The sequence below is a fragment of the Salmo trutta genome, chromosome 38, assembly GCF_901001165.1.
Source record: "Salmo trutta chromosome 38, fSalTru1.1, whole genome shotgun sequence".
NCBI lineage: Eukaryota > Metazoa > Chordata > Actinopteri > Salmoniformes > Salmonidae > Salmo > Salmo trutta.
In genome coordinates this window covers 23,167,066-23,184,214 of record NC_042994.1, presented here as the reverse complement: position 1 = coordinate 23,184,214, position 17,149 = coordinate 23,167,066, and the positions used below count along the sequence as shown (strand labels likewise).

General features: G+C 43.2%; 1 protein-coding gene across 1 annotated transcript in view; it reads left to right on the top strand.

Moving 5' to 3' along the window:
• The window catches only part of LOC115178319 (adhesion G protein-coupled receptor E1), a 99,286-nt gene that overhangs the window by 79,409 nt on the left and 2,728 nt on the right, over positions 1–17,149 (top strand). The window contains exons 13-18 of the mRNA XM_029739456.1: positions 4,948–5,142; positions 5,845–5,966; positions 7,048–7,143; positions 7,623–7,781; positions 16,657–16,828; positions 16,989–17,090. Of these exons, the coding sequence (XP_029595316.1) occupies positions 4,948–5,142; positions 5,845–5,966; positions 7,048–7,143; positions 7,623–7,781; positions 16,657–16,828; positions 16,989–17,090 (846 nt within the window). The remainder of the gene's footprint in view (positions 1–4,947; positions 5,143–5,844; positions 5,967–7,047; positions 7,144–7,622; positions 7,782–16,656; positions 16,829–16,988; positions 17,091–17,149) is intronic.

Here is a 17,149-nt window from a genome sequence, read left to right as displayed (position 1 = left end):
TATCCAAAGCTAATAATTATAGTTTCTGGGCATGAGTAATGATCAGATTAAATCGGGTACGTTTTTTATCCGGACGTGAAAATACTGCCCCCTAGCCAGAACAGGTTAAACAAATGTGGTTTCTACTGACAATTGAGATGTACAAACTATGGCATAAGGGGACGACAAGCAGATAAGAGGCAATACATCATTATGATTAAGACATAAATGAGCGAGCGACGACGGACGTGGTGAATATAACTATTTGTTCAGCAATTTTGAAATGTACAGCGATAGAATTCAGAACATGGGCCATTCTTACAGTGTTCTCCCTGTACAACAAGTCAGAAACATAGGATAAATAAAGGGGGCAGATAAACAGACAATGAAAGCGCTTACAATATTCAATGATTACATTTCTCTAAAACAGGTTATAGGCTACATGTACACCACCAAGTCAGAACAGTAGGCGAAATAAAGAGGTGAAAATAGACCAAATTATTAGGGCGAGGCACATTGAACGCCATTTGGGTCTTTGATGTAAAAAAAAATACATGTAAAATAACACTATTCTATTATAGAATGTTGTGTGTGCTGAATTTGCGTGTATGCCAAGTGCCACCACTACTATCAATAGCACTGTCAAAGCTGTACACAAAAAGTTATCAAATAAGCACACTGGCCATGAACGATGTGTTTACAATCCCTCGTTGTTACAAATAGGACAAATTATTAAGGTGAGGCACATGGGCAACTAACAGCTTACTACACAACATACACTTAGGTATACTGTAGCTAAGAAGGTAATACTATCTCCCTGGCATATTATATCATTTATACAGCAGCATACAAGACAACTTGTGATGTGCTCACTTTAACAGGAAGGTGGCACGGCGGTCCTTTGTGGGCAAATTTTATCATCAAACTTTGTCATGAAAGTCTGGCATTCTCTGGATTTATGGTGGGAACTCTGAAAAACAACACGCAGCCATTCCATTGAAATCAGGCTAAAGATTGCTTTGCATTGCTTGCAGTTAGCCACTGATTCTTTACAAACCACTTACTGTTGGGTTAAGATGGCGTCGGAGAAAAAGGCAGACGTTTTACGTTCCCCCAACCGATAGTTTTTTTTTTTTGTTTATTTGCATTGAATGACCTGTATTCCACCATAAGCAAACAAGAAAACGCTCACCCAGAGGCGACACTCCTAGTAGCCGGGGACTTTAATGCAGGGAAACTTAAATCCGTTTTACCAAATTTCTATCAGCATATTAAATGTGCAACCAGAGGGGAAAAAACGCTGGACCACCTATACTCCACACACAGAGACGCATACAAAGCTCTCCCTCACCCTCCATTTGGCAAATCTGACTATAATTCTATCCTCCTGACTCCTGCTTAGAAGCAAAAATTAAAGCAGTAAGCACCAGTGACGAGATCAATAAAAAAGTGGTCAGATGAAGCAGATGCTAAGCTTCAGGACTGTTTTGCAAGCACAGACTGGAATATGTTCCGGGATTCCTCCGATGGCATTGAGGAGTACACCACATCAGTCATTGGCTTCATCAATAAGTGCATCGATGACGTCATCCCCACAGTGACCGTACGTACATTCCCCAACCAGAAGCCATGGATTACAGGGAACATCCGCAGTGAGCTAAAGGCTAGAGCTGCCGCTTTCAAGGAGCGGGACTCTAACCCGAAAACGTATAATAAATCCCACTATGCCCTCCGACGAACCATCAAACTGGCAAAGCGTCAATACAGGACTAACACGGAACCCAAACCGGCTGCGCGTGTACGCCATCGTGCGCAATTGTGCATAAATGTATTTTGTCCTCCCACACTAAATGCAATCACGACACACAGGTTAAATATCAAAACAAACTCTGAACCAATTACATTAATTTGGGGACAGGTCGAAAATCATTAAACATTTATGGCAATTTAGCTAGCTAGCTTGCACTTGCTAGCTAACTCGTCCTATTTAGCTAGCTTGCTGTTGCCAGCTAACTTGTCCTGGGATATAAACATTGAGTTGTTATTTTACATGAAATGCACAAGGTCCTCTACTCCGACAAATAATCCACACATAAAACAGTCAACCGAATTGTTTCTAGTCATCTCTCCTCCTTCCTGGCTTTTTCTTCTCTTGACTTTATATTGCAATTGGCAACTTTCATAAATTAGGTGCATTACCGCCACTGACCTCGTTCGTCTTTCAGTCACCCATGTGGGGATAACCAATGAGGAGATGGCACGTGGGTACGTACTTCTATAAACCAATGAGGAGATGGGAGAGGCAGGACTTGCAGCTCGATCTGCGTCACAAATATAACTGACTTCTATTTTAGCCCTTGGCAACGCAGACGCTCGTTGGCGCGCGCGAACAGTGTGGGTGCAATAATTGAATAATATAGATTTCTAAATTTATTTTGCAACTCTCGCACACGCGACGCGAGCGGTGTAATCAGCCTGTAAGATCGAATAACACTACACCGACTCTGACACTCGTCAGATGTGACAGGCCTTGCAAACCATTACAGACTACAAAGGGAAGCACAGCCGAGAGCTGCCCAGTGACACGAGCCTACCAGACAAGCTAAACCACTTCTATGCTCGCTTCGAGGCAAATAACACTGAAACATGCATGAGAGCACCAGCTGTGCCGGAAGACTGTGTGATCACGCTTTCCGCAGCTGATTTGAGTAAGACCGTTAAACAGGTCAACATTCACAATGCCGCAGGGCCAGACAGATTACTAGGACGCCTACTGCGAGCATGCGCTGACCAACTGGCAAGTGTCTTCACTGACATTTTCAACCTCTCCCTGTCTGAGTCTGTAATACCAACATGTTTTAAGTAGACCAGAGTGCCTGTGCCCAAGAACACTAAGTTAACTTGCCTAAATGACTACCGACCCGTGGCACTCACGTCTGCAGCCATGAAGTGCTTTGAAAGGCTGGTCATGGCTCACATCAACACCATCATCCCAGAAACCCTAGTCCCACTCCAATTTGCATACCGCCCCAACAGATCCACAGATGATGCAATCTTTATTGCACTCCACACTGCCCTTTCCCACCTGAACAAAAGGAACACCTATGTGAGAATGCTATTCATTGACAACAGCTCAGCGTTCATCACCATTGTGCCCTCATAGCTCATCAATAAGCTAAGGACCCTGGGACTAAACACCTCCCTCTGCAACTGGATCCTGGAGTTCCTGATGGGCCGCCCCCAGGTGGTAGGGTAGGAAACAACACGTCCGCCATGCTGATCCTCAACACAGGGGCCCCTCAGGGGTGCGCTCAGCCCCCTCCTGTACTCCCTGTTCACTCATGACTGCACGGCCAGGCATGACATCATCATTCAATTTGCCGATGACACAACAGTGGTAGGCCTGATCACCGACAACGACAAGATAGCCTATAGGGAGGAGGTCAGAGACCTGGCCTTGTGATGCCAAGAGAGCAACCTCTCCCTCAATGTGATCAAGACAAAAGAGATGATTGTTGGCTACAGGAAAAAGAGGACCGAGCACACCCCCATTCTCATCGACAGGTCTGTAGTGGAGCACGATGAGAGCTTCAAGTTCCTTGGTGTCCACATCACCAACAAACTAACATGGTCCAAGCACACCAAGACAGTCGTGAAGAGGGCACGACAAAACCTATTCCCCCTCGGGAGACTGAAAAGATTTGGCATGGGTCCTCAGATCCTCAAAAGGTTCTACAGCTGCACCATCGAGAGCATCCTGACTGGCTGCATCACTGCCTGGTATGGCAACTGCTCGGCCTCCAACCGCAAGGCACTACAGAGGGCAGTGCAAACGGCCCAGTACATCACTGGGGCCAAGCTTCCTGCCATCCAGGACTTCTATTCCAGGCGGTGTCAGAGGAATGCATAGTCACTTTAATAACTCTACCTTCACGTACATACTACCTCAACTAACCGGTGGCCCCGCACATTGACTCTGTATCGGTACCCACCTGTATACTGTCTCGCTATTGCTATTTTACTACTGCTTTTTAATTACTTGTACTACTTAATTACTTGTGCTACTTAATTACTTGTTACCTTTGTCTCTTATTCTTATACATATTTTTTTTAACTGCGTTGTTGGTTAGGGGCTCGTAAGTAAGCATTTCACTGTAAGGTTGTATTCGGCGCATGTGACTAATACAATTTGATTTGATTTGTTGAATTTGCGATTTTCCCACTTGTTGTGTAATCTTTATGTCCAATGGCTGATGAGCAGTGATACGTTTTAATCTACAATTTCTCTTCATTTTTTCTCTTCATATGACAAGTATTAAAAATGTCGACTTGATTCATGTTCGTGACTGCTAGCTAAGACTTTGAAAGTAAGATGTTGACATGATCGGTTCAAGTCAAAGCCAGTGTACATATAACGTGATTTGACGTCATTTTATCTGTGGCCAATGACCTTGAGCATTCTTGGAAGGGCACTTGTAATATAACTCTATGGCAGGACCCAAAGGGCTGAAATTTTGTATGTCTACCCTTACTAAGGACTTAAACTTGGCGATGATGTAGTGTCCCCATGAGTGACAGAACACTGAGCCAATCACGGCGCAATGCTGCTATTTTCTGCTGTCTCGCCCCACCACCACAGAAAGCACTGAGCTACGCTGAAACACCTCTTTTTGGAGCTGCATCACTTAAGATAAATATATATTTCTTAATTGTTTGCAAACTGATATGTGACACGTATTAATGGCAAAATAACATGCAAAACAGGCAAGACCCCAAAAAATACATTTATATATATATATATATATTATTTACAGTATTTTTTATTTTTTTGCAAAAAATGTGGGGCTCAAAACAGATGAATGACGGATCAACACTGATGTTATATATTATGTAAACCCCCCTCCCTCCCTCCCCCCTCCCTCCTTCCTCTCTCTCTCTCTCTCTCTCTCTCTACCTCCCTCTTTCCAGGATACCTTTGAGCTGCGTCTGTTGACGTGGCTGGGTCTGTCGGTGTCTGTGGTGTGTCTGTTGCTGTGCATCCTGACCTTCTGGCTGTGTCGGTCCATCCAGGGGACACGCACCACCATCCACCTCCACCTCTGTGTCTGCCTCTTCATCGCTGACCTCGTCTTCCTCACCGGCATCTCTCACACACAGAGCAAGGTGGGTATAGAGATGTGGGGAGTGTGTGTGTATGTGTTTGTGTGTGTCAATCTGACGATCAAGGTATATATAGCAATTTATCTATTTAATATTTTCCTTGTCACTGAAGATTTGGTGTTCCTCCCCCTAGGATCTTGTACCCCCTTCTACACCCAGGATGACAAACAAATAACTAAAAAGAAGCCCTTTTTACATCCAGTCAGTTCTAAGTTTTCTAATATTCAATTTGAATTTTATCCCTTTCATCTCTCCTCCTCCCCTCCCCTTCTCCTCCTCTCCCCTCCTCCCCTCTCCTTTCCACCCCTTCTCCACCTCTCCCCCCTCTCCTCTCTTCCACCCTGTCCCCCTTGTCCTCTCCTCTCCTCCACCCTGACCCCTCTGTCCTCTCCTCCCCCTGTCCCCCCTGTCCTTTCCTCCCCCTCTCCTCTCCCCCCCATGTCCCCACCTGGCCTCTCCACTCCTACTCCCTGTCCTCCTGTCCTCTCCTCCCCCTGTCCCCCCTGTCCCCCCTGTCCCCCCTGTCCTTTCCTCCCCCTCTCCCCTCTCCTCCCCCCTCTCCTCTCCTCTCCTCTCCTCTCCTCTCCTCTCCTCTCCTCTCCTCTCCTCTCCTCTCCTCTCCTCTCCTCCCCTCCCCTCCCCTCTCCTCTCCTCTCCTCTCCTCTCCTCCCCTCTCCTCTCCTCTCCTCTCCTGTCCTCTCTCAGGGAGGATGTAGGGTTGTAGCAGGTCTCCTCCACCTGTTCTTCCTAGGATCCTTCAGTTGGATGTTGTTAGAGGGGGTTCAGCTCTACCGCATGGTGGTCCTGGTCTTCAACACTACCATAAGGTTATTATTTTATTTTATATATTTATCAATCATATGTGTTATTATATATTTAGAGTATACATTAGTATTTATTTGTATTATACATTTATGTTATATTCATTTAGATACGTAATGTCCATATTTATATTATTTTCTAATCTATTATATATTTTCATTATACACTACAGTTCAAAAGTTTTGGGTCACTTAGAAATGTCCTTTTTTTTAGAAAGAAAAACTAATTATTTTGTCCATTAAAATAACATAAAATTGATCAGAACAACATGATGATTTTCAGAAGAAAATTCTTTGTTTCTGGTCATTTTGAGCCTGTAATCGAACCCACAAATGCTGATGCTCCAGATACTCAACTAGTCTAAAGAAGGCCAGTTTTATTGCTTCTTTAATCAGAACAACAGTTTTCAGCTGTGCTAACATAATTGCAAAAGGGTTTTCTAATGATCAATTAGGTTTTTAAAATGATAAACTTGTATTAGCTAACACAACGTGCCATTGCAACACAGGAGTGATGGTTGCTGATAATGGGCCTCTGTACGCCTATCTAGATATTCCATAAAAAATCTGCCGTTTCCAGCTACAACAGTCATTTACAACATTAACAATGTCTACACTGTATTTCTGATCAATTTGATGTTATTTTAATGGACAACGTTTTTATTTTCTTTCAAAAACAAGGACATTTCTAAGTGACCCCAAACTGTTGAACGGTGGTGTATGTCTTACTACTTTATTTTATCTTGATATTATTATTATTATTACCTTGGTGTGTTACCTTTTCTTTGAACTGCTATTTTATGAACCTATGTGATTCTTCTTCCTACTGTAAACCTCTGTACCTGTATTTTATGAAGCTCTGTGATTCTTCTTCTTACTGTAGACCTCTGTACCTGTATTTTATGAAGCTCTGTGATTCTTCTTCTTATTGTAAACCTCTGTACCTGTATTTTATGAAGCTCTGTGATTCTTCTTCTTACTGTAGACCTCTGTACCTGTATTTTATGAAGCTCTGTGATTCTTCTTCTTACTGTAAACCTCTATACCTGTATTTTTTGAAGCTCTGTGATTCATCTTCTTACTGTAGACCTCTGTACCTGTATGCTGTGGGATATGGACTGCCACTGGCTATAGTCATCATCTCTGCTACCACCTACCCAGATGGATACGGTACCACACAACAGTGAGTCTGAGTCTGAGTCTCTAACTCTGTGTGTGTGTGTGTGTGTGTGTGTGTGTGTGTGTGTGTGTGTGTGTGTGTGTGTGTGTGTGTGTGTGTGTGTGTGTGTGTGTGTGTGTGTGTGTGTGTGTGTGTGTGTGTGTGTGTGTGTGTGTGTGAGAGAGAGAGAGAGAAAAAAAGAGTGTTGTGTGTGTGTGACAAAGTGTAGCAAATCTTTCCCATATAAATAACCTGTCAGCTGTTGGTTGTCTCTGGAGAGAGGTTTTATTAAACATAATTATAACATGTAAATAACACCAGATAACATAATTCCAACTTTAATATAACCTTATTCTAACTATATCCACTCTGTGTGTAATCTGTTGGTTGTCTCCAGAGAAAGATCCTTGATTGAACCTAACTTAAAATGAACACAACGTAACAGAAATATAACATGTACTTAACCTAAATCTAATGTTATTCTCTCTGTGTGTCTCTGTCAGCTGTTGGTTGTCTCTGGAGAGAGGATTCATCTGGAGTTTCTTCGGCCCAGTGTGCACCATCATCATTCTCAACGTTTTCTTCTTCATCATCACTGTCTGGAGGCTGGCCCAAAAGTTATCTAGTCTCAACCCTGACCTCTCCAACCTACGCAAGATCAAGTAAGGTGTGTGTGTGTGTGTGTGTGTGTGTGTGTGTGTGTGTGTGTGTGTGTGTGTCCCAAAATAAAATGTAACAATTGACATTTTCTTTTCTGCTGCTTACTGTATTGAAACCCCAAAATAAAAGCAGTTTCATTGAAAATCTCCCCTACGGCTGTAAACAAAGACTAGTATTTCACAGAGAGGCTTTATTCTCTCACACTCCATAAATCAGTGAAAACATCCATCTCCAACATCTTAATGAATGACAGATACCAAAGCATTAATTGCAATGATACCATGCAACACCATCCATTGCATAACACCTGTAGCCTTTTGTAACGGTGGCTTGTACAGTGCTCTCCATGCTGGTTTTACCTTGTCACCGAGACCTAGTTTTACCCTCCAAGGAGTGTCTTTCTATTTTTCACTTTATCTTTATTTAAAACCTTGACACCCCCCCAAATAACTCCTTACCATTCACCTCATCCAAACCCACCTCTTCCAACCCTCTCAAATCCAGTAATAAAGCCTTTCTGTCTGACTCTGGCATATTGGATGTCATCCCTAGTCTGGGAAATGGGGCGTCTTCATCTGGTCTTTTTGTAGTAACTCTTGATGATAATCCACTCCTCTGCTGACAGAACCTTCCTGCAACTTTCCAGCATTTGTCCGACAATCCTTTCCGACCTCACCCCAAAATGTTCAGCCACTTGTCCTCCATCCATTAATGTGGGCCCAGCCATGCCAATTAACTTCCTTAGGGTGATGATTTTTCTCTTTACTAGCATCTTGGAGAAATGTGGAACTTCTTCAGTTGTACAATCCAGTTTTGCCCCATAAACCAGAGGTTCCTCCAACAGCCAGTGCACTGATTCCGCCTTAGTGTGTCTGGACACCTTCATTATACTCCAAACCCTAAGAAGGCCTCTGTAAAATGGAGGTACTCCATCCCTTGAAATCTGACTACTATCAACCAAAAATAAAGCCTTCTTTAATAAATCTTGTTGCGGATCAGTGGGACGCTACCGTCCCACCTGGCCAACATCCGGTGAAATTGCAGAGCGCGAAATTCAAATGACAAAAATTTTAATATTAAACATTCATGAAAATACAAGTGTTATACATCAATTAAAAGCTTAACTTCTTGTCAATCCAGCCACTTTGTCAGATTTCAAAAAGGCTTTATGGCGAAAGCATACCATGCGATTATCTGAGGACAGCGCCCTGCACACAAAAGCATTAAAAAGTCACCAGGAAGCCCATCAGTGCCCTTCCATTTTCCATGCCTTTTAATGCGGTGTATAGCTCCTGCAAAGACAATGGTTGCTCTAGTTCAACCTGAGCTTCTGCAGCCAGCTGTGGGAGCCCATCAAGGAACTGCTGTGTCACTGTTTTATCCTCTTTATACTCACACTTGTAGAGCTCAGCATAGAACTCTACTGCCCTCTTTCTAATTTCACTGGTAGAGCTCAGCATATAACTCTACTGCCCTCTGTCTAATTTCACTGGTAGAGCTCAGCATAGAACTCTACTGCCCTCTTTCTAATTTCACTGGTAGAGCTCAGCATATAACTCTACTGCCCTCTGTCTAATTTCACTGGTAGAGCTCAGCATAGAACTCTACTGCCCTCTTTCTAATTTCACTTGTAGAGCTCAGCATAGAACTCTACTGCCCTCTTTCTAATTTCACTTGTAGAGCTCAGCATAGAACTCTACTGCCCTCTTTCTAATTTCACTTGTAGAGCTCAGCATAGAACTCTACTGTCCTCTGTCTAATTTCACTTGTAGAGCTCAGCATAGAACTCTACTGCCCTCTTTCTAATTCCACTGGTAGAGCTCAGCATAGAACTCTACTGCCCTCTTTCTAATTTCACTGGTAGAGCTCAGCATAGAACTCTACTGCCCTCTTTCTAATTTCACTGGTAGAGCTCAGCATAGAACTCTACTGCCCTCTTTCTAATTTCACTGGTAGAGCTCAGCATAGAACTCTACTGCCCTCTTTCTAATTTCACTGGTAGAGCTCAGCATAGAACTCTACTGCCCTCTTTCTAATTTCACTGTTTCACTAGGTCTAGTGAGCTCTTGTCCAACAGCTGATTTGAGACAATGAATATTTCTTCTTTGTCCATTCTTTTTCTCTAAACCAAAGAAACATGTGGATGAGGCATCCATTTCAGAGATTCCCTGAAACGTTCTTCTCACCAATGCCCCCTGTGCTCTGATACCCTGCAGGTCTGCCAAGTTCCACTATTTCAGACTCTAGGGCGTTCATTGATCTGCTGATATCACTGGGGACATTCAACGTGTATTGATTACAGAATTGTTGAATCTGGATTTTCCCCATATCCCACCACTGTTGAAGAGATACAAAACTGTCCTCTTCAGACCTCCACCTCTCCCAGAAAAAACTAAAACATTTCCTGAAGTGAGCATCACTCAATAAAGTTATATTACAATGCCAGTATGCACTTTTGGGTTTTACAGCGTTAATGTACACCAACTCTGTTACTAAACAATGATCAGAAAATCCCACTGGGGTCATCACACTTGATTTACAGACCTGAGATTGATGCTGGCTAGAGAGATGCTGGCTAACCTGGCTAGAGAGATGGTGTTCTCTCTCACATTAGCCCATGTATACTGTCTCATGCCTCCATTTTGACTCTGCCAAATATCACATAGTTCATGTGTTACAATAAGGTGTTAAAAAAAAAATCCTAAAAAAGCTATATGAGGTTCTTTGTGATTTCTATCTAAATCACTGACAGTACAGTTAAAATCCCCAGCAAGAAATAAATCATCCTCAGCATTACATTTCTCAATGGTATTTGATAATGACTCTAAAAAACATACCCTCTCAACTGCCACTACTGGAGCATATACATTTATTAAACACATAGTGATGTTTTCATATCTCACTCTAACTTTTAATAACCTCCCCTCCACTATCTCTTCAACCTTATATGACAAAGGCAAAAAACCTTTTGAGAACAGGATGGCCACACCCCCACTTTTTGAGTTTTTATAACTACACACCAATGCCACATAACTTCATTTCCCATATTACTATGCGTTTCTTGTAGAAAACGTATGTCACTTCCCTTTCCCTTTATTAACTCATACACTACCACTCTTTTTTCCCCGTCTCTTGCACCATTTGCTTTTGAAGAAGAAATCTTAAAACTGTTCATGGCTGAAAAAAAAACACAGAGTAAAACTCTTTCATTTCCATTAGAATTTACCTCACTTGTCACCACTTTCTGTTTTATTTTACTAGGCAAGTCAGTTAAGAACAAATTAGGGTACAACCTGTTTATCCTCAACTGATACATCATCTCTACAACCTGTTTATCCTCAACTGATTTATCATCTCTACAACCTGTTTATCCTCAACTGATTTATCATCTCTACAACCTGTTTATCCTCAACTGATTTATCACCTCTACAACCTGTTTATCCTCAACTGATTTATCATCTCTACAACCTGTTTATCCTCAACTGATTCATCATCTCTACAACCTGTTTATCCTCAACTGATTTATCATCTCTACAACCTGTTTATCCTCAACTGATGTATCATCTCTACAACCTGTTTATCCTCAACTGATTTATCATCTCTACAACCTGTTTATCCTCAACTGATTTATCATCTCTACAACCTGTTTATCCTCAACTGATACATCATCTCTACAACCTGTTTATCCTCAACTGATTTATCATCTCTACAACCTGTTTATCCTCAACTGATTTATCATCTCTACAACCTGTTTATCCTCAACTGATTTATCACCTCTACAACCTGTTTATCCTCAACTGATTTATCACCTCTACAACCTGTTTATCCTCAACTGATTTATCATCTCTACAACCTGTTTATCCTCAACTGATTCATCATCTCTACAACCTGTTTATCCTCAACTGATTTATTCATCTCTACAACCTATTTATCCTCAACTGATTTATCAATCTGTACAACCTGTTTATCCTCAACTGATTTATCATCTCTACAACCTGTTTATCCTCAACTGATTTATCATCTCTACAACCTGTTTATCCTCAACTGATGTATCATCTCTACAACCTGTTTATCCTCAACTGATTTATCATCTCTACAACCTGTTTATCCTCAACTGATTCATCATCTCTACAACCTGTTTATCCTCAACTGATTTATCTTCTCTACAACCTGTTTATCCTCAACTGATTCATCATCTCTACAACCTGTTTATCCTAAACTGATTTATCTTCTCTACAACCTGTTTATCCTCAACTGATTCATCATCTCTACAACCTGTTTATCCTCAACTGATTTATCATCTCTACAACCTGTTTATCCTCAACTGATTTATCATCTCTACTTCCTGTTAGAATTAGAACCTTCACCACCCCTTAAATTCTTCCTCTTCCTCCTCGGTACTTTGAAAACAGCTGCTTCATTTTCCATTGTTTCACTCTCCTCTTGAACTCCCATTTCATTCTCCAGCACCTCCTCAGCGACCTCCATCGCAGTCTCACCTACTGCCCCCCGCCCTCTTTTCCCTGCTCTACCACAACTTCCCCCGTAGCCACATTGCTCTCCTTTCCTATTTATCCCACCACATCTGCCCACCTTCTCCCTTCTCCTGAAACCTTAGCCTGTTCATCCCTTCTCAGTGGTGCTTTAGCTTCACCAGCGCTAGAGCTGCTACCGGGCTCTGCAGGCTCGTTCTCTGGACAATTACGCACCAAATGCCCCTCTCTTCCACACCCAAAGTAATTCATTGATTCAGTAGAAGCGTGGAACACATAATCAAACCCATCAATCTTGAGTATCCTTCTCTAAAATCATGTGCACTTGTCTCCTATGAGATATGACATGTTTCAGCAAAGCCGATTTTCGGCCAAAAATTACCTTTTTTTATTGTAGGAACAAGTTCTCCGTGACGAGATAACTCTCGCTCCAATACTTCTCTAACAAAAGGGGGCAACGTTAGAAAGTATAACTTTCTTCACAAGATTCCTAAGAGGGAACACCGACGTCTGTGTCTCCTGTAACACAACACCACTCTCAACTATCGTATTCACCTTTTCAATAGAATCTAAGAATATTACTACAGTGCTATTCATCCTTGAGGCTGATTTTATGCTATCGTACCCAATGACAGCGCCCACTGCTAAACTACATTCTTCCACCGAACAACCTGTCTGCAGCGGGAATCTTCACCCCATGCCGCCGACTTAGTTTTTCAGACACCTCCACGAGTGGCCATTACAACCAGCCCCTCCCGCTGGTTATGCCCTGGAGAGAACCAACCTCAAAGATCCCACCACCCCTATATGTGCTTAGTGATAGTGAGACAATATACCCTTAAAACAACTCAACTAATCAATATATATATACTGTTCAAAAAAATAAAGGGAACACTTAAACAACACAATGTAACTCCAAGTCAATCACACTTCTGTGAAATTAAACTGTCCACTTAGGAAGCAACACTGATTGACAATACACCCCCAATAAAGGAGTGGTTCGGCAGGTGGTGACCACAGACCACTTCTCAGTTCCTATGCTTCCTGGCTGATGTTTTGGTCACTTTTGAATGCTGGCGGTGCTTTCACTCTAGTGGTAGCATGAGACGGAGTCTACAACCCACACAAGTGGCTCAGGTAGTGCAGCTCATCCAGGATGGCACATCAATGCGAGCTGTGGCAAGAAGGTTTGCTGTGTCTGTCAGCGTAGTGTCCAGAGCATGGAGGCACTACCAGGAGACAGGCCAGTACATCAGGAGACGTGGAGGAGGCCGTAGGAGGGCAACAACCCAGCAGCAGGACCGCTACCTCTGCCTTTGTGCAAGGAGGAGCAGGAGGAGCACTGCCAGAGCCCTGCGAAATGACCTCCAGCAGGCCACAAATGTGCATGTGTCTGCTCAAACGGTCAGAAAGACTCCATGAGGGTGGTATGAGGGCCCGACATCCACAGGTGGGGGTTGTGCTTACAGCCCAACACCGTGCAGGACGTTTGGCATTTGCCAGAGAACACCAAGATTGGCAAATTCGCCACTGGCGCCCTGTGCTCTTCACAGATGAAAGCAGGTTCACACTGAGCACATGTGACAGACGTGACAGAGTCTGGAGACGCCGTGGAGAACGTTCTGCTGCCTGCAACATCCTCCAGCATGACCGGTTTGGCGGTGGGTCAGTCATGGTGTGGGGTGGCATTTCTTTGGGGGGCCGCACAGCCCTCCATGTGCTCACCAGAGGTAGCCTGACTGCCATTAGGTACCGAGATGAGATCCTCAGACCCCTTGTGAGACCATATGTTGGTGCGGTTGGCCCTGGGTTCCTCCTAATGCAAGACAATGCTAGACCTCATGTGACTGGAGTGTGTCAGCAGTTCCTGCAAGAGGAAGGCATTGATGCTATGGACTGGCCCGCCCGTTCCCCAGACCTGAATCCAATTGAGCACATCTGGGACATCATGTCTCGCTCCATCCACCAACGCCACGTTGCACCACAGACTGTCCAGGAGTTGGCGGATGCTTTAGTCCAGGTCTAGGAGGAGATCCCTCAGGAGACCATCCGCCACCTCATCAGGAGCATGCCCAGGCGTTGTAGGGAGGTCATACAGGCACGTGGAGGCCACACACACTACGGAGCCTCATTTTGATTTGTTTTAAGGACATTACATCAAAGTTGGATCAGCCTGTAGTGTGGTTTTCTACTTTAATTTTAAGTGTGACTCCAAATCCAGACCTCCATGGGTTGATAAATTGGATTTCCATTGATTATTTTTGTGATTTTGTTGTCAGCACATTCAACTATGTAAAGAAAAATAATTTAATAAGATTATTTCATTCATTTAGATCTTGGATGTGTTATTTTAGTGTTCCCTTTATTTTTTTGAGCAGTGTGTGTATATATATATATATATATATATATATATATATATATATTTATATATATATATATATATATATATATATATATATATATATATATATATATATATATATATATATATATATATATATACACACACACACCGAAACCCAATATGGTGAAAAGTCGCTCCCATAATCGCTCCTGCTTACCGACTCACTCCCAGCATGCACTCCGACCAGAGAGAGAAAGAGATGGATGGGGAGAGATACAGAGAGAGGGATGGGGAGAGAGAGAGAGACAGAGAGAGGGATGGACAGAACTTCCACAAAGCTGTGAACGAACTGAGAGACAAGGCAAGAAGGGCATTCTATGCCATCAAAAGGAACATAAAATTTGACGTACCAATTAGGAAATGGCTAAAAATACTTGAATCAGTTAAAGAACCCATTGCCCTTTATGGTTGTGAGGTCTGGGGTCTGCTCACCAACCAAGAAATCACAAAATGGGAGAAACACCAAAGATATCCTCCGTGTACAATGTAGAACACCGAATAATGCATGCAGAGCAGAATTAGGCTGATACCCCGCTAATTATCAAAATCCAGAAAAGAGACGTTAAATTCTACAACCACCTAAAAGGAAGCGATTCACAAACCTTCCTTAACAAAGCCATCACCTACAGAGAGATGAACCTGGAGAAGAGTCCCCTAAGCAAGCTGGTCCTGGGGCTCTGTTCACAAACACACCTCACAGAGCCCAGGACAGCAACACAATTAGACCCAACCAAATCATGAGAAAACAAAAAGATAATTACTTGACACATTGGAAAGAATTTACAAAATAGCAGAGCAAACTAGAATGCTATTTGACCCTAAACAGAGAGTTCACAGTGGCAAAATACCTGACCACTGTGACTTACCCAACCTTAAGGAAAGCTTTGACTATGTACAGACTCAGTGAGCATAGCCTTGCTATTGAGAAAGGCCGCCGTAGGCAGACCTGGCTCTCAAGAGAAGACAGGCTATGTGCACACTGCCCACAAAACGAGGTGGAAACTGAGCTGCACTTCCTAACCTCCTTCCAAATGTATGACCATATTAGAGACACATATTTCCCTCAGATTACACATATCCACAAAGAATTTGAAAACAAACCCGATTTTGATAAACTCCCACAGTGTGCCATCACAGCAGCAAGATTTGCGACCTATATTTATGTTTATTTATTTCCAATTTTATACTTTAACTATTTACACATAGTTAAACACTGTATATAGACATAATATGACATTTAAAATTTCTTTATTCTTTTGTATCTTCTGTGAGTGTAATGTTTACTGTTCATTTTTATTGTTTATTTCACTTTCGTATATTATCTACTTCACTTGCTTTGGCAACGTTAACATATGTTTCCCATGCCAATAAAGCCAATTGAATTGAATTGACAGAGAGAGGAATGGAGAGAGAGACAGAGAGAGGAATGGAGAGAGAGACGGAGAGACAGAGAGAGGAATGGAGAGAGAGAGACAGAGAGACAGAGGTGAATTGAGACGGAGAGACAGAGAGACAGAGAGACAGAGAGACAGAGAGAGAGAGAGAGAGACAGAGAGACAGAGAGACAGAGACAGAGAGAGGAATGGAGAGAGAGACAGAGAGAGGAATGGAGAGAGAGACAGAGAGACAGAGAGAGGTGAATGGAGAAATAAAGGGAATGTTAGGACAGCCCAAAATCCTTGGTGTGTGAATGAATGAATTAATTAATGCAATTCAGATTTTATTTGTGAAATAAAACTTCTAAAACTGTCTTGCTCCCCCCTTCTATCCCCCCTCCCTCCTCCCTCCCTTCCTCCCCTTATCCTCCTCTTCTCTCCTCCCTCCCTCCTCCTCCCTCCTCCTTCCTTCCTCCCCCTCCTCCTCCCTCCCTCCCCACCCTCACCCCCCCTCCTCCCTCCTTCATCCCCCTCCACCCTCCTGTTTTCCTCCCTCCTCCTCCCCTCCTCCTCCCTCCTTCCCTCCTCCTCCCTCTCTCTCCAGGGTGTTCACAGTGACAGCAGTGGCCCAGCTGTGTGTGTTGGGTACTATGTGGATATTTGGAGTGTTCCAGTTCCAAGAGGAGGGGACAGTGGTCATGACATATCTCTTCACTATCCTCAACTCTCTACAGGGAGCTTTGCTGTTCATCATGCACTGCCTACTGAACAAAACGGTATGGTATGGTATGGTATGGTGTGTGTGTGTGTGTGTGTGTGTGTGTGTGTGTGTGTGTGTGTGTGTGTGTGTGTGTGTGTGTGTGTGTGTGTGTGTGTGTGTGTGTGTGGTGTGTGTGTGTGTGTGTGTAAAACACTGTGCTCTGCTGCCACCATCAGGTGAGAGAGGAGTATGGCAAGCTCCTGTCCTATATCTGCACACCACAGAAGAAGAGATACTCGGAGTTCAGCACTACCAACCCTTCCTCCAGCCAATCCCAGGTACACACACAGAGAGACAGAGAGACAGAGAGACAGAGAGACAGAGAGACAGAGAGACA